This window comes from Prosopis cineraria, unplaced genomic scaffold (genome assembly GCF_029017545.1).
Source record: "Prosopis cineraria cultivar Desert tree isolate PC_DT_omini unplaced genomic scaffold, ASM2901754v1 PC4, whole genome shotgun sequence".
Lineage (NCBI taxonomy): Eukaryota > Viridiplantae > Streptophyta > Magnoliopsida > Fabales > Fabaceae > Prosopis > Prosopis cineraria.
Window position 1 is genome coordinate 42977904 of NW_026555335.1, and position 20125 is coordinate 42998028.

Genomic DNA, 20125 nt, shown 5'->3' on the forward strand with positions numbered 1-20125 from the left:
TTACTGATCACTTATTGTAGCTAACGATGTTGTATCACTTGTATATATTATATATATATATATATATTTTTTTTTTGGGTTCATTTTTAATTGGTAACTGCTGTCTTATTCATATTTTGAAAAAAGAGGAAAATCAATAAAAAAGCAAGTGGACCTATAATCATCTGGAGCTGAGTTCTAGATAGGTTTGTATTTGAAGTCTCTGTTGTGTGACAGCCAGACGACAGACGATCCTCATCCCCGTCAACGATAGGTAGAAATAGTCCGCTGGGTTTCTTGAGATGTACCATTGTATACCTTCATTAATGATATATGATCATGTGGATTGTTGGACGAATATGATTCGCATTTGCTGCGGGGGCCAAGTTGTATTCTTTATTTTTGAGAAGCGTTTTTTTCAATGAAGGAAATTTCATTTCAGTGCAACTTTCCCCCAAATCTCAATCATGAGAACTTTTTTATTTTTTTATTTTTGGTCCGGTTGGCATTTAGCTAGTCAATTTATAGAACTTATTTCAGAGAGAAACCAGAAAATAAGAATAAGAGAGGAAAACGGAGTAAATTATATTTATGATATCGTATATTCTGTGTCATGCAATGTGTGTGTTTTGCTGATACTGCAATTGCATTACACTCGTGAATATCTGTTGATCCCAGTAAAAGATTATAGCTGCTGAAGGGAAGAGGGACTCTCCTTTCTTTTCTTTTCTCTCCACTTCTCTCATCTCCACCCTTCATTATTTATTTTAAAAAAAAAACTATTTAATAAAATAATTTAAAGGGTGGAGATAGGAAAGTGGAGAAAAAAGAAGAGAAAAAAGGAGGGTCTCCTCTCCATATCTAAACCTCATTGTGCAGTAGGATCTGTGCGCCATATTTTCTGGTCACAAAATGATAAATCACTGGTTTGCTCGTTTTATGCGAACCGGCAAAACGCAATGGTTACTTTTAATTAAAGTGGTCTTCCTAGTTAAACTAATAAACGTGAATTTTTATATATTATTCATTATATAACAAAATTAATGTTGTTGACACCTAAACATCTACTTATTTAATTTAATAAAACTAAATATATAATCTTGCCGATGATAGTGAGGGAGGGGCCCCAGTGACTGTTGTAAATTGATGCTGCCGGTCCAACAAAATTAATGTTGTTGACACCTAAACATCTACTTATTTTAATTTAATTGAATAAAACTAATATATAAATCTTGCCGATGATAGTGAGGGAGGGGCCCCAGTGACTGTTTGTAAATGATGCTGCCGGGCCCTTTCTTTACTTGTTTATTTGTGTTTATTTGAAAAAAAAAAGAAAGGAGAAGAAAAGGGAGAATTGAGCGTCGCACATACTTGTAGATAAGACTTCAAAAGATTCTGAAATTTTCTCTGTAAATTTAAAGACTTTATTTGCAGTAACGTTTATTCGCATTCAGAGCACTGTTGGACTCCGCCATTTCTTCCCTCCTTCTTGTTTCTTCTTCCTCTTCCCACACCTATGCTCTCTCAAGCATCCTTCACCCATGTTGCCGGAATTATCAACACCATCAGCCGTCTTGCTTCACTTTTCATATTCTAGTATCGCATTTTTCAAACTCTTGAAATTCTTGTATCTATTACTATATGCAATTACCGGATTATTTCACTGAACATCTTACCCTTAACAGTGAGTATGAGTCAACGCGTGGATTCAATTGGATATGTTTTTGATTGAACTCTAGGATAATGATAGAATTAAATTCATGTTCGTAAAATAAAACAAAACCCCAAGCAGAAGAAACTGAAAGAAGATGGATCTGACCCTCCATTTGCGCCACGACATTGATCGAGGCTCCTGTACTCTCATTATTTCTCTGCTTTGAATTGAAGAGGACAGTCATCTATTCTTTCAAGTGGCCGCAATGTTCAGCGTTATTTCTATATTCAAATGCATTTATCCTAAACTATGAGATACTGAGGACTTGCATCGTGTATGAATGCACCTCTAACAAAAGATATGCCTTGTAGCTCTCTTCTGATTGCTAGCTATAATTTATTTAAAAAATTGTCCTTCCCTCCTTCTAAACCTCCCCCCTAAATTGGGGGGAGGGGGGACCCTCCTCTCCTCTTTTTCTTGAACCAAACAAAGCCTCAAAGAAGAAGCAATATGATAATAATCTATTCAATAATAAGTGTGTGCAAATCAAATGAGTTGACATGTTATTTATAATCTCAACCTAACCTTAAAAATAAATGCGAGAAAATTTTAGAAATCTTAAATAAAAAATAACAATATAAAAAGATAATAATAAAATGTTAAAAGATAACAATAATTTAAATTAAAATAAAATATTTTTTGATGGGATTGAGAGATTTCAAGTCATTGCTCTATTTGGGAACTCCTTCTAGGAAATCAAATACCAATAAATATTATCAAGTGAATAGCAAACAATATGAGCACATAGAAAAACAACATACAAATCTAGAAATTCTTTCCAACGAGCAAGAAAATATTGGAGGGGACCATATCGTTCAAGAATAGTATGTGCTTTCATATTTGCAATAACATCAGCATTAGAGGACATAGGAGATGAATTAGGCAAAGCAGGAGTCGGTTGAATTTGGAACCATCATTAATTGTCTAAAAATTTTTAGCTACCATGTGTAGAATTTGCTTTCATAATTGTTCTTCTTTTTGATTAAGAGTTATCTCTTGAGTTTCAACAATGCTTATATTTAGGGTAGGAGCAAAATCTTTAATAAGATTCAACTAGACTTCTATAAGATTCGACTAGACTTCTTTAATGTCTATGTTATTACATGTTTCAATCTCTCAAAATCAGCAGTGATATTAGTTTGACACCACTAATATAGGTATATGGTCTTAGTTAGGCATATTATCTCATTCAAAAGTCAAAATGTTAGAGTCATTATAATGTTTTAAGATGCTATTGAGAGGATTAGGAGTTATTTCCTTTCGATGTAACTTCTCTTTCCCAACTTGATAGCAATATCCTTCTTTTAATGTTGATTGAACAGAGCTTTAAAGTTTATTGATTTTATCTTTCATAAGTTCAAGGCATGAACATATTAAATCCAAGTCTAATTGATCAACTAAATCATACTAATAGTGACATTGATGATTACTGACATAATGATTGTGGTGATAATTAACATAATCATATTAACAATGATAATTATATCAATAACAATCAATATAATTTTATTAACAATAAATATAATCATATCGACGATTGAATGTGACCATAACATCACACATGAAGGTGTTTTTTTGTTGGTGATCATAAGCAATGGAAGGTGATAGTTTTTTTTTTTATTAGGAGGCCCTATTATCCTACTTGAGAAAAGGTTCCTAAGTTGTCCTTGTCTAAAAGGTGCAGATTCTATTCAACAAATCTAATCCTTGGAGAACTCAAGTTCCTTAGGAATATCAAACATATTAAATAAGAAAAACTTGAGTGAAGTCTTTATAGTGACCTCCAGAGGCCTAAAAATCTCTTAAAGAAACTAATAGAAACTTTGACTAGTCAAGGGTAAATTTTGACTCGAATATAAGGTTAAATTGTGTGAGAGAGTTAGATGTAACCTAAGATTATAAGAAATAGGATTAAAAGTTATCAATTTTTTTAGGTTAAATCAAAGGGAAAAAATCAAATGAGTGAAGGAATGCAAGGAAAATGAGGAATCAAAACGAGAAAGGAAGGAAACAAAATATAAAAATAAAATAATAAAAAAAAGAAATATGATAGGATGGCTTGAAATGAAGGAAAACAGAAACAAACAAGAATAATAAGGAAAAAAAAAAAGGAAAGTTAGGAAAAGAAACAAGTAATAAGGGACCCAAAATGAATACCTCTATAATATTCAAAAATACAAAAATTAAAGTTTATGATCAAAGTACCTTATCGGGTAACTTAAAGACCCTTGAGTTATAAACTTGTCCCCTACAATGTTGTTATATGATGATTCCTGGTATTAGAAAGTTATTTTAGAGTAGGTTTGATAATAGAAGCAGTGTAGGAACCTTGGCTCTAATGTAAATTGATGCAGAACATGAAAGGGGAAATGAAGAAAAGAATATAGAAAAAGAGAAAGGGAGTAGATATAATATAGATAGAAGAGAAAACTCAAAGGAGGGGCAATGTGATAGTAATACTTATTTGATAATAGGCATGCACAAATCAAATGAATTGAGATGCTATTTATAAGTATTAACCTAACCCTAGAAATAAATGCGAGAAATTTTAAAAATCCTAAAATGAAAAGATAACTATGAAAAGATAATAATAAATGCTAAAAGATAACAATAATTTAAATTAAAACAAAATATTTCTAATTAATAAAATATTCTAATAAAATACTTTGATCTTTCAATCTTTTTAAATCTTTAATATTTTTAATTATTTTTTTTCTTTTTCTTCCTATCAACCCCTGCTAATGAACATTCTCTTTTATTAGTTGTAATTCTCTTAACTTTTTTATTTATATTTTGAGTGACTATAAAAGCTTGGAATATTTGAAAAAAATTAGTTGAACTTTTTAAACTTAATATTTTTTTTCTTTTTCTTTGCAAGATTGGATAACTTTAAATACTGAAAATGAAGCTGGAAGCTCAAATACAAGAACAATGCTTTGATAAAGATTTTTTGCTCACGACAGCTAAAACATTTGGAAAACGAAATACCAAAAGATCTACTCGAGAGAAGGCAGCCACGATTTCGATATTGCATTCGCAATAAATTATAATCAATGGCTTCAAATTTCAATCTAGTCTTATTCACTTGAAGAAGGGTGGCATTAGATCTGAAGCTAAATAAAACCCCCTAGATGAAGGATGGATCAAACTTAATATTAATAATTTGATTAGTATCAATAGCATTGCTGCTTATGGTGGTATCATATGTGAATGATAAAGAGAATTAGATTAAAAGGTTCTTCAAGTACTCCAATCATCACTCTAATGTAATAGCAAAAATTTAGATATCTTAAAAGGTCTTAATCACTGTTAGAACACTAAACTCATCAAAATCAATGTCTACTTTAACTCCATAAAAGCCCTATCACTTATCTATAGCACAATTTCTCCAATAAACACCCCCACTCAAAACTTATCCCTTAAAAAAAAAAAGTCAAAGATTTTGTCATGAGCAATTGTACAATCATTTTTGACCATATGTTTAAAAAAATAAATAGGTATGCGAATGTACCTACTCACTAGGCATTAAGTGACAACTACATTCTTACGATTTTCTTTTATTTGCTTCTAGGGTGTAGAAATTTTATGAATTAATCTAACATGACGTGATTCCTTTCATCTCTTTGCACGATTTTTCATAACCTTGTACTTTAAAAAAAGGGGGGGGGGGGGGGCAATATTTCGTCGTGTACTTAGCCAAGTGTGAGAGAATATGATCCAATCCAAGGAAGCTCATATTGCATCTTTCCCGAATGCTTACGTGAGAAATTGAAGATATATATTGCAGACTCCTGAGGAATAATGGAAGATATGCTGCAAAAAAAATTTCCGAACGACTTCTTTAATTTTAAGAACATGTCAAAATGTTGAAGATAAATTACAGTCTCTTGAAGAAACAAAACATTAAAAAAGTATTTTGCTGAACGTTTTCTTCAGTCAGTTTTGCAGAGGACTTGAGAGCTATTTGAGTGAATGAGAAATCATTGAATAAGCAAATTATATTCCAAGAGAGAACATCTTACAATTATTTTTGCCGCTTTTATTTGCTCCCCAAAGACCCATCCACACAAAACTTGTTCATATTCTGCGTAAATCAGAACCACTCTCTCGCGGACATAAACCGAATAATGAATATTAATCAAAAGTACATAGAGCTAATATTCAGATGGCGGTATACAAGGGTTTATGTTCATATATATTGTTCTAATTTTGCACCATTAATTGTTTCTCTTTAAATAGAGCTATTCCATCAAATGGAAATTTAAAAATCTTGATGGTAACTTATTTGCAAGACGAACAACGGATACGTTAAAAAATTATTATTTATGCCACGAATTGATTAGGAAAAAGTAATTATTTTAAAGGCGAGGAGAAATGAGCAAAGAATAAAGAGAAATGTAAATAGCTGACCAGAATTAGAATTAGCGTACATGCATGAGTAAGCATTATTCCCTTACTTCTTCAATGCTAAGTCACTTTAATTTCAACCAATTTTATTGGACGCAGAGAAACTCCCAAAACTCATTAACTTAATGTAAAAATTCAATAACACTCAGACCGTATTAAATACACACACGCACGCACGCACGCACACGCGCACACACTTTTATATTTTAATAATATATTTAATATTTTATCTTACCAATATTGAATGTTGGAGGGTAACAGAAAAATTATGGTAAAGATTTAACAATGTAACTTATGTAAGGAAAAGAAAATTCTCTCCCTGTATTCTCTCTCTGTATTTTAAGTAACAGCGTGAGTAGATATTAAATATATTTTAAAAAAAATACTAGTATGTACTTAAAATAAAAATTATTATTTACAATAATAAAAAATATTAAAAGAATACTTTCACATTGAATGGAAATTAAATATTCCAAATTAAACTCATCCCCAAGAATCCCTGCAATTAATTAATTTATTATTAAATAAAAAATATTTAAGTAGATCGAGTGCACCACCTAATTTGTGATATATCTAATAAAAATATAACGTTTTAATTGCATTGAATATAAATGAATTCTGATATTAATGATAATAGAAAGAAAAATATGTATTATGTTATCAAAATAAAATAAATTTAAAAATATTATATAAAATTTTATTTAAATTATTTAAAATATTTTAATTAAACAGATCATAAATAACGTAAATCACACAATTTATCTAAATATTTTTCTATTAGCGCCATCACAAGAGCCTATCGTCATAAAAAGTTGCTGTTTTTTTTTTTTTTTTTTTTGGGATAACGAGCAAATTGAATAGTTGCGTCCCTTTTTACCCCAAGATTTCCGATTTCTGTCTTCGTTTCTATTTCCATGTTACTATGCATGGAGGGGGAGAATGTAAATGTGACAAACACGGAAAAAAGATTGACGAATAGTCATATTATTATATTATATGCATTTACCAAAGTGAAAGGAGCGGGCTTGCTTCAGGGTCTGTCTAATTTAAGAAAAGAAATTTTAATTAAAAAAAATGATATCTTATTTGATTCAAGAGGAGGAAAATATATATGTATATATATATAGATAATTCTGTCCTTATCTTAGTAAAATTATTTTTTCTATTAAACTATAGCTATGAATGTTTTTAATGTATAATTATAACCATATAATTTATATTTATATATATTATAATTATATTTAATAATAATTTATTCACAGTTTATAAAATAAATATATGAGCAGCGGAAGTTTATAAACATATAATAAAAGTAGAAAAATAAAATGAAAGGAGGGAGCCTTAGCAGAAAAATCTGATTTCCAACATGAACGTTGACCTAGACTGAGGGAGCAACAATGGCAACACACGTTAGGAGAAAAAGCATAACTCAACAAGAGGGATACATAGAAACAAAAGAAAGGAACATTTCTTTTATTATCATATTATAATGAGAATATATTAGTTCAAATGTAATAAAATTATACTCCTCTCCTCTTCATTCTCCTATTTGGAGGGGAGAGTTTGTAAGGGGTGAAAAGGGAAAAAATTTTCCTCCCCTCCTTTCTATTTTATGAGCTAAAATGGGGGGATGAGTTTTCCTGCTCATCCTAAGATCTTACCAAAAATCTGAATAATCCAAATTTAAAATATTATATATTATTATATATTATATTTATTAAAATAAATTATAAATATTTTAATAAGTTTTTATTTTAAATTGATCTAAATTTAATTTAGAGAATCTAATTTAATATAAAATTTTTATAATGATTTATATTGATTATTCAGATTTATTCTTCACATTTCAAGGACTATAAAAAACAAAATATTTATATACAATTTTAATTTAATTTAAATGGTTTAAATTTTATTTCAAGGTGCTCATCCTCTAGATAAGCATAGAAATAAGGGAGGCCTGCCACCCAAAGCAAACATACCTTCAGATCTCTCAGGATGTGTGTTGGATTTAAAAAATTTATAACTGAGTTTAGGATTCAATTGAGGTTAGCAAACTGAAATTAAAAAAAAATTAGTTAATGTAATGTGAGTTTATGTTTGGATAACTTTTTTGAAAAGGTCAATTAGATGAATAGAATTTGTTTAGATACTTTGATTCAAATCAATTGATATATTTGTGACAAAAATAAACATAAATTTTTTTGTATGTATTTTTTTTATTAATTAATAATTTAAAATAATAAAATTAAAATTATAATTATAAGTACAAAATATTAAATATTTAAGAATGAAAAGCTAAATAAATTTATAATTAAAAAATATTTAATTGATATGATCTGCAAATTGATTTCATGAAATTATTTTATGATAATTAAAATTTTATCAAATAATTATTTAAAAGAGCATTTGCCAAAATAAGTTAAGTTTTAAATATATAGTACCTAGTCATGATTTTTTTTAAAAAATAACTGGGTAGTAGTAATTGTAATAAGGTCAAGCAGAATTACAAAATATTTTATTTTTTTACTAAAAGATTTTTAATCATTTAAACATTGAAAGTTATGGTTTACAAGCGAAGTTTACTCCTTTGAATCTTATGAGAGCATTAAAAAATGATAACAATTATGAAAAGATGATTTAATTATTTATAAAATCATGAAATAATATTATTTTTTAAATTATATCGGATTATATATATAAAAAAAAAGAAATTTAAGAAGAAGGAGAAGACGTGGAAAAATGGCGGGACCCAGCCCTCTTCCCATTCCATTTTCATTTCATTATTCCCGCAACCTCATCTTCCAGCATGTGTTAGCTTTGTCCTTTCATCAGGAGCTTTCAAGATCTTTTATGTTTCATTTCGACAAGGGAAGTGGAGGCCGGGAGCCACACTTTGAAATAGTGACGCTCTGGATGAAGGGGAATGAGCAACAGCACTACAACTTAGTGTGAGCAACACACACGGTGGAGATCGAGTGTCGGTGCACCCGACTGTGATCTCTCATCAGATTCGGTAGACTTGGGAAATGAAGGGCAAGCTAAAGCAACCATGGGAACAGTCATATATACGAACGCATATAAAGAAGAGAGAGAATAAAAATTTAAAAAGCATTTAAGCTCTCAACAGTCATATATACGAACGCATCGTTGATGAAAAGCTCGATAAATGAGCTTTGTTAAAAATGCTGATTTGAATCTTAATTATAATTATTTTTTTTATTATTGATAAATCAAACTTTAACATTTCAATTGAATTAAAATTATCCTAATTTAAATTAAAATTCAATCCAACATACACTTAATCCACTAAATGTCGTCAGAGCTTTCCGACTCCAACGCAGTAACCTCGTAACGTACGTCATTTTGTCAAACACACCAAACTCCATCCGATCATGGCGACCGTCGCGACCATCAGAGGGCCAACGCACGTGCTGATAGTTCCGTTTCCATCAGAGGCCACGATCCGCCTCCTCGACCTGACCCCGCATCGCCTCCACCGCTGCCTCCACCGTTACCATCTTAGCCACTGATCCTCGCACCGCTCCCTCCTTCCCTCCCTTCGTCCCTCGTCTCTTCTCACCCTTCTGTCCACACCCTCCTCCTCCCTCTTCCTTCTCACCCTCCCTCCACCCGATCCTTCATCCTGTCTCTCTCCAACCTCTACCACCCTCTCCTCCACTGGTTCCGCTCCCACCCCGACCCTCCTCGCTTCATCATCTCCCACATCCTTCTGCAGCTGGACTCATCCCCTCGCCTCTCACTTGGGTATTCGCCGCCTCGTCTTCTCTCCTTTCCGGTGCTTTTGCTCTCTCTGCCACGTACTACCTCTGGAGAGAAAAACCCATGAGGAACAACCTCCACGATGACTTCGAGCTCCTTTGCTTCCATAAGCTCCCCGGTTCCTCGACCTATCCCTGGTGGCAGGTGTCTCCGTTGTACCGTAGTTACGTCGATGGAGATGCTGAGTCCGAGCATTTGAGGGATGGGTTTCTGTGTAATATACAGAGCTGGGGACTTATCGTGAACACTTTCTCTCTTTCGTTAGAGAGGAATCATTTAGATTTTCTTCGCAATTATCTCGGTCATGGTCGCGTGTGGGAGGTGGGGGCCCTTACTTACGCCGCGTCACACGATCGCTCGGCGAAGTGGTCGAGCTCTATCTCGGCGGACGACATCGTATCCTGGCTCCACGGTCACGAAGATCGTCAGGTGTGTACGTGTGCTTCGGCAGTTAAGCTTTTCTGAGTGGAAATCAGATGGAGGGCATTGCGTCGGCGATAGAAAGAGTGGGGTGCGTTTTATTTGGTCCGTGAGATTGGGGGAAGGTTCCGTCTGGGTTCGAAGATCGTACGGCTGGGAGAGGCTTGGTGATAAGAGGGTGGGCCCCGCAAGTGGTGATACTGCAGCATCGGGCGGTGGGGGCGTTCCTGAGTCACTGTGGGTGGAACTCGGTGGTGGAAGCGGTGGTGGCGGGAGTGCCGATACTGGCGTGGCCGATGAGCGCCGACCAGTTCGCGAACGCGACGCTACTGGTAAATGAGTTGAAAGTGGCGATGAGAGCGGGGGAGGGCGCCAACTCGGTGAGTAACTCGGAGGACTTAGCGAGGGTGCTGGCGGAGTCGGTGAGTGAGAGCGGTACTGTAGAAACAGGCAAGGCGCTGAAGCTGCGGGCAGAGGCGCTCGATGCAATCAGGGAGGAAGGAAGTTCTGGTGACAGCTTCAGGTGCTTCGTCCCGCGCCTATCTGCTTCTGCTTTCGTTTAACTTTTTAACTTTTCGTGATTAGTGTCCAAAAGTAGTTTAATTACTGGACATTGCATTGAATGCCAGCTGGAAACTCTTAATCATTATGAAAACAAATTTATAAAAAAAAAAAAAGGAAAATCGTTCGAAAATCCCTTACAACAATTATAATTATCATAAAATCCCACCAACTGCTAAAATTAGTTTCAAGTCCCAAAGTCATTATTTGTGAATAACATTGCAAAGAAAATAACCCATTTTCTGGTTCTCACTATCATGCTTATTAAAACATTATATTTTTTAACACTCATGCTATAAGAAGTCATGGTTAGTTAGTCGATTACTTATTATTTTTATATGTAAGCTTGTCAAAATAATATATTTACTGGCTATTTTTTATTACCGTACTTGTTAGAATGTTATGAATTATTCTTGTCACTTGTTATTTTTCATACATGCATATTTGTTAGGACAATATTTCTACTATATGAAATTCAAAAGGGTTATTTTAATCTTTTTCCTGTCGTTCTTTTTGTCATAATGTTTTGGTCTTTTTTTGTAATTAAAAATCCTCATAGGTCTTTCAATGTAATTTTTCCTTGGACTAATTAGCCGTTGACAAACTCCTTGAAATAGCATAGCATTGACATTTCAGCCAAAAAAATATATCCCAAGGGAGGACAAAATTCATAACCCACCATACCAAAAACTTCCAAAATTTTAAATGGAGAGGAAAAAGAGTAGACAGGTAGCTTACTCTAACGTGTTGCTACTGAATGCCTCCCAAATGCTTAAAAGATAAAGTACCTTATCTAAGCTTTTTTTCTATTGCCTCTTGTGTTTTTCTCCCTTCTCTTTTTAATTCTTAATTGAAGCTCATGATAGATTTATCAAAAGTCTGTCTCGTCTGCTACAATGCATTAAGCCTCTGTGGCGATGGATGGCACAATAAAGCTAGCTCAAATTTTGGCTTTGCACATAGGCACGGTTGACCTGAATTCCATCTTAATTCACTTTCAAAGCTGCTCAATGACCCAATAACTTTATTAGTAATTCAAAAATACCATTAATTCAATACTTACTTAGATTTACCAAATTACTCATATCTATACTTTAAATTTCAAGTTTAAAATTTAAGGATATCACATATTTTACCCGAAAGGTGCCCTTTCATGGATGGATCAGGCGGGAAGGATTGAGCAAAGGTCAAGCATGTCGGGCTGGATGTTTAAGTCTATTCGTTTTTTGGTCATTTGTTTTCGAAGAACTAACCAAATTTGAAAGCATAAAGTGCTAAAAATGACTTTGAAGAAGAGAAGATGAACAGAGGCATAAGATCCTATGACGATAACACCATCCACCATTTTGATTTGCAAGAGTGAAAGAAGTGAGAAAGTCATAAAGATCTGGAGATTACTTACCCAAGCTTCTTAAGAGACTAACCCCAACCTCTGAAGCTCTTGTGACAAGCGATATAAAGGGAGGTGCTGAGACGAAGGTAGATGCCGAGATGGAGGGAGAGTAACCCCTTGCTGACGATGGAAGATGTGGTGGCACTACAAGATACAGGGAGATGTCGAGACAAAGTAAGGCCTTAAGAAGAGGAGGGTGGCGAATGGGAGACAACTGCAGCAAGTGCGAGGTGAGGCTTGAGAGCCATAGAGTGTGTGTGAGTAAGAGTGTTTAAGTTAGGGTTTCGTTATGCTTCCTAGCTAACATTATTTTAATATTTCATTTATGCCCTCACTCATTTTTAAAAGTCAAAACCACATTGTATTACTAAAATAAATAAATAAATTTATATATTACCTTGACTCTTGAGTCAAGTAGGACCAATTGGGCTGAGCCCAATCATGCCCATTCATCTTCAGACTGCTTTTTTGGGGCTAGGTTTGGGTGTAATGTTTTAGGTCAGGTTGGGTATTGTGGATTTCTGGATATATTGTATAGCCCTTAATCACTTCATATTTGATTTCGTCCATCGTTTTAATTCTTGACTTGGCTTAACGAGTTAAGTAGATTGTTGACTGTGGTATTAAACTAAATACATATTCATTTAATTGCTATCATAAATGAGCATTAAGATCTTGTTTTCACAAACATTATAATATAAATATATAGCAACCAGTAAATGGATAATTAAATGAAAAATGAGATTAATGAGCATGGATAGATGCATTGAAAGGGAATGGATCATAGGATATAATTCAAGGCTGTATAATTTTCTCAATATGAGATCCGGCAAAAATAGAAACCAATTACTAAAATCTACAATTTAATGTAGATGAGGACCCTACACGTAACCTCCTTCCGGTTTCTTTCTTCTCTTTTCCCGATAAGAGAAGAAAACGGCAAAACAACTACCCTTCTTTACAAAAAGAAACATAATTCATCCAAAGGTAACTTCGACTTCCAGCTTCTACAGGTACGTGTTGCGTGGAACCTATGAAGTAACACTACAAGAAAAATAAAATTTCGTAAGAAACAAATTTCTCATTAAATATTATTTTTTATAATTAAATTATATTTTAGAAAAAAATTTTATCCTTCACTAAATTTATAATTAAAGAAAAGCTCGTTAAATTTAGTAAGGATTGTATTTCCCTCGCTAATTGACGAGGGATTCAGTCCCTCGATAAAATTAGTTAGGGATTGAATTTTTCGTTAATTTCTTTCTAATACTATTTAAAATTTGATAACTTTAGTGAGGAATTAATCTCTTACTAATCTCTCGTTAAATATGCATATATTTAATTAACTTATGACATATTACCAACAACCTTATGCTTTGTCAATCACAATGTCTACCTACTATCTCGCGCCTCATCACCCACTACATGTGCGACAACTTATGACACGTCATATCACCAACAACCCTGTGCTTTGTCAACCACTATGTCACCTACCATCTCGCGCCTCATCACCCGCCACATGTGTGACAACTTATGACACATCATTGTCCACCTTGCATCATGTCACTTCCACCTTATCATATTATACATTCATCATGTTTATGTCAAAGTCAAAACTTGAACTCTTGACCTCATATCTCCCAAGCCTTATACTTTCTTTCTTTGTCAATTGAACTGAAAGGCACCTGTATTCATTATATGAGAAATTAAATATGTGTATATATATTATTTAATTATATAAATATATTAAATAATATATTATAAAAATACACACATATACATATTAAATTTTATTTTCAATTATTAATATGTTAAAAAATATTTATACTTTATTTAAATTATTCTTTATATTATATTTTTAATAAAATATTATTTTATTAATGAAAATCAACTTAAAATAAAGAAAATACTAAATAATTTTATTATAAATATTTTATTTAATTTTTAAATTTAATTATTATTTTTAAATAAAAATAATTAAATATATAACTAAAAGTCATTGTCAAAAGTTATTTTTTTTGCAGTGATTAGCTGGAAATAGAATCCTTCGTCAATTATCTTATTTTAGAGAGGGATTGGCAATCTCTCACTATTTTTCTTGCTAATTCTCTTATTTTAGAAAGGGATTGGTAATCCCTCACTATTTTCCTCGCCAATTCTTTTATTTTAGAGAGTGATTGATAGTTTCTCACTATTTTATTCTCTAATTATCTTATTTTAAAAAAGGATTGGTAGTTCCTCACTATTTTCCTCACTAATTCTCTTATTTTATAGAGGGATTGATAGTTTGTCGCTAATTTCTTCGCTAATTTTAAGTCAAGCTACGAAATCAACATTCCTCACTAATTTCCTTGCTAATTTAGTATTTTAAAGAGGAATAGTCGATCACTCACTAAATTCTCTCACTAATATATATTTTTTTAGTAGTGTAATTAACATCTTAAGTCTCATAACACCCGTGCTTGTTACATATCGTGGTATATATTTGACATCCCACCATTCATCTAAAACATTACAAAATTGATGCGGAGACGGAAATTAATTGAGAATAAATAAATAAATACAAAGAAACTACAAATGCGAGGAATTAAAGTGTCCTGGATCAGTTATTCCTGGGCGGATGAGGCCTTGGAACGTGATAGTCAGCATTCCAAGAAACAAAACCAGACATCTTGAAGCGCATAGAGTGACGACTTCGTTTACTGAATTTGCGCTCCGCGCATCCCTGTCCTCCATTACGTTCACAACTTTCTATGCAACGCTCACATCTCTTTGCCTCTGACACTCTTCTACCCTCCGTCTCACCAGCTACCTCCTGCTGCTGCATCTGCTGTTCAAAACACCCCACCATTATCCACTCTCTCAGAAAATATTTTATCAGATAAGTTGTATTGGCAACATCCATTAAATGAGATCCCCCAAACAATAATTTCTTGGCTTGAATCCATGTGTTTCGTTGAGACTCCCCAGTTTTCTTTATACAGGAGAGTGAATAAAAATCACTTGTTCAATTTAGTTACAATTAAAATGGATTGTCAGGCTCGAGTCATATCAACAACGGGGAAATAAACCAATATGTTAACACGATTAATCACTAGTTTGAAAGAACATAACAGAATTTAAGTTTTTTATTTATGCAGTATATGCTTACAGAAATAGTACTGATATGAATTACCTCCTCCTCCTTCACCGAGCGTCCGTCTGTCTGAAGCTTTACAGCAGCACTAATGTTGCTCTTCTTTACTGAAGCTAGACGAGGAGAACAACAAGTATAAGACAGATATGAGAAAAAGACTGCGGCAAGAGTCAAAAGGGAAAAAGTAAACCTTGTAGGGAATGTCCGGTGGAGAATCTTAGAAGAAGGCAAATCAAAATAAGAAGGATGTTAATGAAGTTTGGAGACACCATTATTGGCTCACTGGCAATCAAAGGGAATGTCGTTGATCTATCAGCAACAGAATAGACAAATCCTGCAAAAAGAGAAGAGAGATTTATTTATAAGGGTTCGACTCCCTGCAGGTCAAAGCCACCTTCTCTCTCTCTCTCTCTCTCTCTCTCTCTATATATATATATATATATGTAAACAAATGTGACATACAGCTTGGGGAGAATAAAAAGAGACGCAGCAATGTTCAAGGGTGCTTGAAATGAAGAGTTGAAAAATGTATGGTGTTCCGAGAAACAGAGAAAAAGGTGCTTGGTCGCGTGGAGTGGAAGATGCAAAATGTTCTGCGCCTGTCTGCCGCCATGCATGCAACGAGGAGAATTTGTTTCAACTGAAACAAAACCCTAGGTCCTTTATTTTACTTCCAGCTCCACTATTCATAAACTTGTACTCACTGCACACTTTTTCCTCTCATCCTTACTTCCAAGTAAACTTATATATTTCCCGCCCATTAGATCATTAAATTATTGGCTGATTATATATCGATCGTCGGGTTAATTAATTTGAATAATTAGTTACTGAGCAACTGAAAGCGGGATTGGAAATAATTAAAAGTAAAAGAAAACCAAAAGAAAGAGCAGAAGAGGGTGGGTTTTGTCAATCTTGGTCTTTGACCCAACCTGCCTGCATAATAGGGCACCTGGGGATAAGGGCTTTCATTTGACCGTGTTACAATTATGAAAATCTAATTATAGATTAAACAAACTACTGTCTCTGTCGGCTATACCTAGTGGCTAATCCTAATGCGTGTGCGTGCATTCATTTGATGCCTTGTTTGTTACCTCGCGCGATATAATCTCCATTTTATTTTTTAATGCTCGATGTCATATTGTCTGGCTTAGAAAGTTGAATCATATATTTCCTTGGAACCACAATATAAGTAGCTTTCTATTAACACTTCTTGGCCTAAAATAAAAATTATTAGGAAAATTTTATGTTTTTTTTCTCATTTATATCCTTATTTTTTTTAATTCCTGGTCTTTAAATCGTGCACATCTAAAGACTATATACATAAATAAAAATGTGTAGATATTTTTAGAAAAATAAGGTTTCTACTAACTTTTTACATAAACTGTGAATTAATTAACAATGATCCGGAAGAGTATGCAATTAAGGTTTCATCATAACAACTTTGTTCAGTGGAGAACACAACTTTAATTTATTTGGTTCATTCAGCGATGAAGTCATAATTTTAAAATTATGTCCTCTTTGATGCGCTGAAAGAAAGGGCAAGAAAAGTGGCTTACCCCGTGCCGGGATACAGATTAACTGGAATGAGGAGTTAAAAATTGTAAAAAAAAAATAAATTAGAGTGATTTCTTTTGTTAATGTCAGATTTAATTTCTCTTGTCTAGACATAAGCTCAAAAACTATATTATTATGACATATTTTTTTATCTTTTTTAGTTTTATCAAAAAAAGAGGCTAAATGTGCGTGGGGGAACCTCGATCCCCTCTGCATCTCTGCAAGACAAGCGAATCGTGACCGTTCGCTTGAACTAGAGCTTCAAAACTGCCACGTCATCAGACAGAACATAAAGTCTAACAGGCACCGCCATTCAGTAACGATCCTGTCCGTCCATTAAAGACTCCAGTTGCTGTCGATTCCTAACACCTCATTGGAAGCAGAGCAAGAAATGGTAGAGCTTCTTGTCACCGCAGTAGAACTTTACCACTTTGCCCGCCATCGCGTCCCGTCCCTTGCCTCACCGTTTTCAGGTTCCTCTTCCCCTGTTTATGCGTTCATGCTTCCCCATATCTTCATCCCCCTTTCTTTTTCTCTTTAATTCGATCCATTTCTATATTTATCAATCTCTCATTTGCTTTCAATTTTTCTTCATCTGAGGCCTTGATTACTCTTGATTTGCATCTTTGAAAGGTTGTGATAGCTTATTATTGTAATTATTGTATGGATGTGTCAAAAGAAAAAGTCTCATATTATCCACATGATTAAAACTCTTAGTGTATTTATATTAAAAAATGAAAGTGAGCTATAGCTTGGAGGAGAAATGGGCTCATGAGTTAAAGAGGCTTGAGGTTCTATTTATTGTAGAGGTGTTCACGGGATGGGACAGGACCGGGACACTCCTGTCCCGTGTCCTGTCCCGAAAAAAAATTCGGGACTGAATTTTGATCCCGTATCTCGTCCCGTCCCGAAAATCGTCCCGTCCCGTTAAGAGTCGGGACAGGACTGGGATAAAATCGAGACGTCCCGCCGTCTTGATAAATGAAATAATATCGAAAAAAGATTTGAATAATAACGTTCATTAAAATTTTAAATTATATAATTTATCAAGTTTAAAATCAAAATAACACAAGTACATAAATAACAATAATTTAAAATCAATTATTGAATTATATTAATCACAACTACATATTATAATAAAAAATACAAGTGATCTTTATGCTATAAGATTAGCAACAACAGGCAAGTCAAACACAACATCAAATAATTATTCTTCTACTTTAGTGAAGATGTACTAAGCTAATTACTCTTCTAAAAATAAGCAAGAAATATATTATAAATAAAAATTATTAAACAGATAGATATAAGAATAAATTATATTAATATAATTAATATATTATAAAAAAGATATCGCCATGTTTACTCCATGTCATTAAAATTATCAATATAAAAACACTTTAGTTTTAAATAAAAATTATAAGTATTAAAATTATAATTGTTATAATTAATATAAGTATAAATTATATTAATATAATTAATATATTTAAAATAAAAAATAATATATATAATATTCGGGACGGGACGGACGTCTCGATGGTAATCCCATGTCCCGTCCCGTCCCGAACCCCTTTCCTGTCCCGTCCCGTAAATTCCCGTCCCGATTATTTTTAGGCCGGGACAAGACCCGTCCCGATATGATCGGGATGATATCGGGCCAATCAGGATGGGTTTAAATTGAACACCCCTAATTTACTGAATTTTGTTTTGCAAAATTATTAAATTAATTTTGTAATCATGCTTTCCTAGAAGTCCTATGGTTTCCATGTTCAAATTTCTTTCCACGGATTTGCTTAATGTGCTTTAACTATACATTATTTCCAATTAAAGCTTGAAACTGATTTTTTTAATTGTCTTCAAGTGGAAAAGTTGAAAATGTTCAAAACCAATGGAACGAATTACAATAACATGCTATTGTGTTTATAAAACTCACAATTCAATTGTGATGAAGGCTTCATCTGACATCTAGTTCGTGTCTATATATAGTTCAAGAAGTGCAGTGTATCCAATGCTTGACTCTTAAGATTTCAAATTTGTGTTGGCTGAGTATATTATATTAGTCTTTATTATTCTGTGCCCTATTAATTTTTACAAGAATAATCTGTTTAATCTTGAGGAGCTACCACGTGATTAACTCGATGTGACATGATAGTTCTTAAAGACAATATCTTTGGGCATAATTCAAACCATGATTTTACTTGCTTTTGCCAATAACCTTAAGAGCTATATATTTTAGCCTATTGATTTTTCTCCACTAGTACTCCATTCAACAATAGGAATGAGATAAATTTATCTTATGATTTTGTTTTATTTAATTTTCATATGTATTTTAGAAATCCAAAATGCTTCTCGCCTTAGCTTGGTGTTGATTTTCTTAGGGATGAAAAAGGAACATTATGGGTGAGGATAACATATTTACTAGAGGTAAATCTTAAATTGTTTTTTTTGGATAATATTAATTGTCTTTGAAAGGAAATGGATCGGAGTTATGATTTAATTGCAGGAAGCTATCTCTGCAATGTTAATATAAAGGTTGATTGATTTTGTAATAAATCAATTTTATTTCTAAGCATATATGTTTTGTTATTTATGAAAATGGGAACAGAACATGGACATGAGGGCTGGTGTGAAGCAATGAGTTTCAATGTAACAAAATCAAGTATTATGGTGCATGCATGTGAGCACAAAGCATATGCTAAAATGGGCAATGGTGAAAATAAAAAACACCAATTATATCAAATTTGTCCCAAAATCTGGAGTTACTTAAGACTTAAGAGGCACCACATAGTTGTTGAAATTCATTGCATGAACACTGATGGTAGTAGAAGAATTTTGTGTAGAGATAATGGACATATCACTATTAGTGTGACCAGTGCACTAGTGCTTCAATGGTGTCCAGTACAGCTTCTCTAACGTGGTTCCGAAAGGTCTCAACTGGATTAAAGTTACTGCTTGAAAGCCTTGTGGACCTTGATTTGAACCTTGAGAAGCTCGGATCTTGATTGCTACTTCTTAAGGGTGAATCAGGGAGGGCTCTGATTCATTGCTTAAAGGAGTTAATTTACTTTAACTGTGAACATTTTGAGTTTTGGTTTACTATTTTCATGGTTATATCAGATATGACTTTGGTATTTTGTTGGTGTTATTCATTTATTGTAATAGTGACTTTTTAAAAGGCTTTACT

General features: G+C 33.2%; 3 protein-coding genes across 6 annotated transcripts; 2 read left to right on the plus strand and 1 right to left on the minus strand.

Moving 5' to 3' along the window:
* Window positions 1-9492: 9492 nt before the first annotated feature.
* Window positions 9493-10345, plus strand: LOC129309034 (UDP-glycosyltransferase 89B2-like). The gene is made up of 2 exons (XM_054950378.1): window positions 9493-9610; window positions 9837-10345. The coding sequence occupies exons 1-2, from the start codon at window positions 9493-9495 to the stop codon at window positions 10343-10345; spliced, it is 627 nt and encodes a 208-aa protein (XP_054806353.1).
* A 251-nt stretch (window positions 10346-10596) lies between these two features.
* Window positions 10597-12348, plus strand: LOC129308445 (flavonol 7-O-rhamnosyltransferase-like). 2 transcript variants are annotated; one of them, XM_054949555.1, is made up of 2 exons: window positions 10597-10823; window positions 12220-12348. In XM_054949555.1, the coding sequence occupies exons 1-2, from the start codon at window positions 10597-10599 to the stop codon at window positions 12242-12244; spliced, it is 252 nt and encodes an 83-aa protein (XP_054805530.1). In that variant the 3' UTR covers window positions 12245-12348. The 2 variants fall into 2 exon arrangements, with proteins under 2 accessions (XP_054805530.1, XP_054805529.1); XM_054949554.1 differs by having other exon boundaries at window positions 12028-12272.
* A 2426-nt stretch (window positions 12349-14774) lies between these two features.
* LOC129308153 (uncharacterized) lies at window positions 14775-15691 on the minus strand. 3 transcript variants are annotated; one of them, XM_054949191.1, is made up of 3 exons: window positions 15581-15691; window positions 15430-15503; window positions 14775-15081 (listed from the first exon to the last, which is right to left on the minus strand). In XM_054949191.1, exons 1-3 carry the CDS (start codon window positions 15660-15662, stop codon window positions 14857-14859), a joined length of 381 nt encoding a protein of 126 aa, XP_054805166.1. In that variant the 5' UTR covers window positions 15663-15691; the 3' UTR covers window positions 14775-14856. The 3 variants fall into 3 exon arrangements, with proteins under 3 accessions (XP_054805166.1, XP_054805165.1, XP_054805164.1); XM_054949190.1 differs by having other exon boundaries at window positions 14775-15084; XM_054949189.1 differs by having other exon boundaries at window positions 15406-15503.
* Between the last annotated feature and the right edge of the window lie 4434 nt (window positions 15692-20125).

Coding starts and splice junctions, on each gene's coding strand:
- LOC129309034 (XM_054950378.1), top strand. CDS start 9,493: ATGGCGACCGTCGCGACCATCAGAGGGCCAACGCACGTGCTGATAGTT. Junction 9,611..9,836: donor CCTCCACCGCTGCCTCCACC/GTTACCATCTTA, acceptor ATCCTTCTGCAG/CTGGACTCATCCCCTCGCCT.
- LOC129308445 (XM_054949554.1), top strand. CDS start 10,597: ATGAGCGCCGACCAGTTCGCGAACGCGACGCTACTGGTAAATGAGTTG. Junction 10,824..12,027: donor AGTTCTGGTGACAGCTTCAG/GTGCTTCGTCCC, acceptor TGGATGGATCAG/GCGGGAAGGATTGAGCAAAG.
- LOC129308153 (XM_054949189.1), bottom strand. CDS start 15,662: ATGGTGTCTCCAAACTTCATTAACATCCTTCTTATTTTGATTTGCCTT. Junction 15,504..15,580: donor CACCGGACATTCCCTACAAG/GTTTACTTTTTC, acceptor CTCCTCGTCTAG/CTTCAGTAAAGAAGAGCAAC. Junction 15,082..15,405: donor TTCATATCAGTACTATTTCT/GTAAGCATATAC, acceptor TTTGAACAGCAG/ATGCAGCAGCAGGAGGTAGC.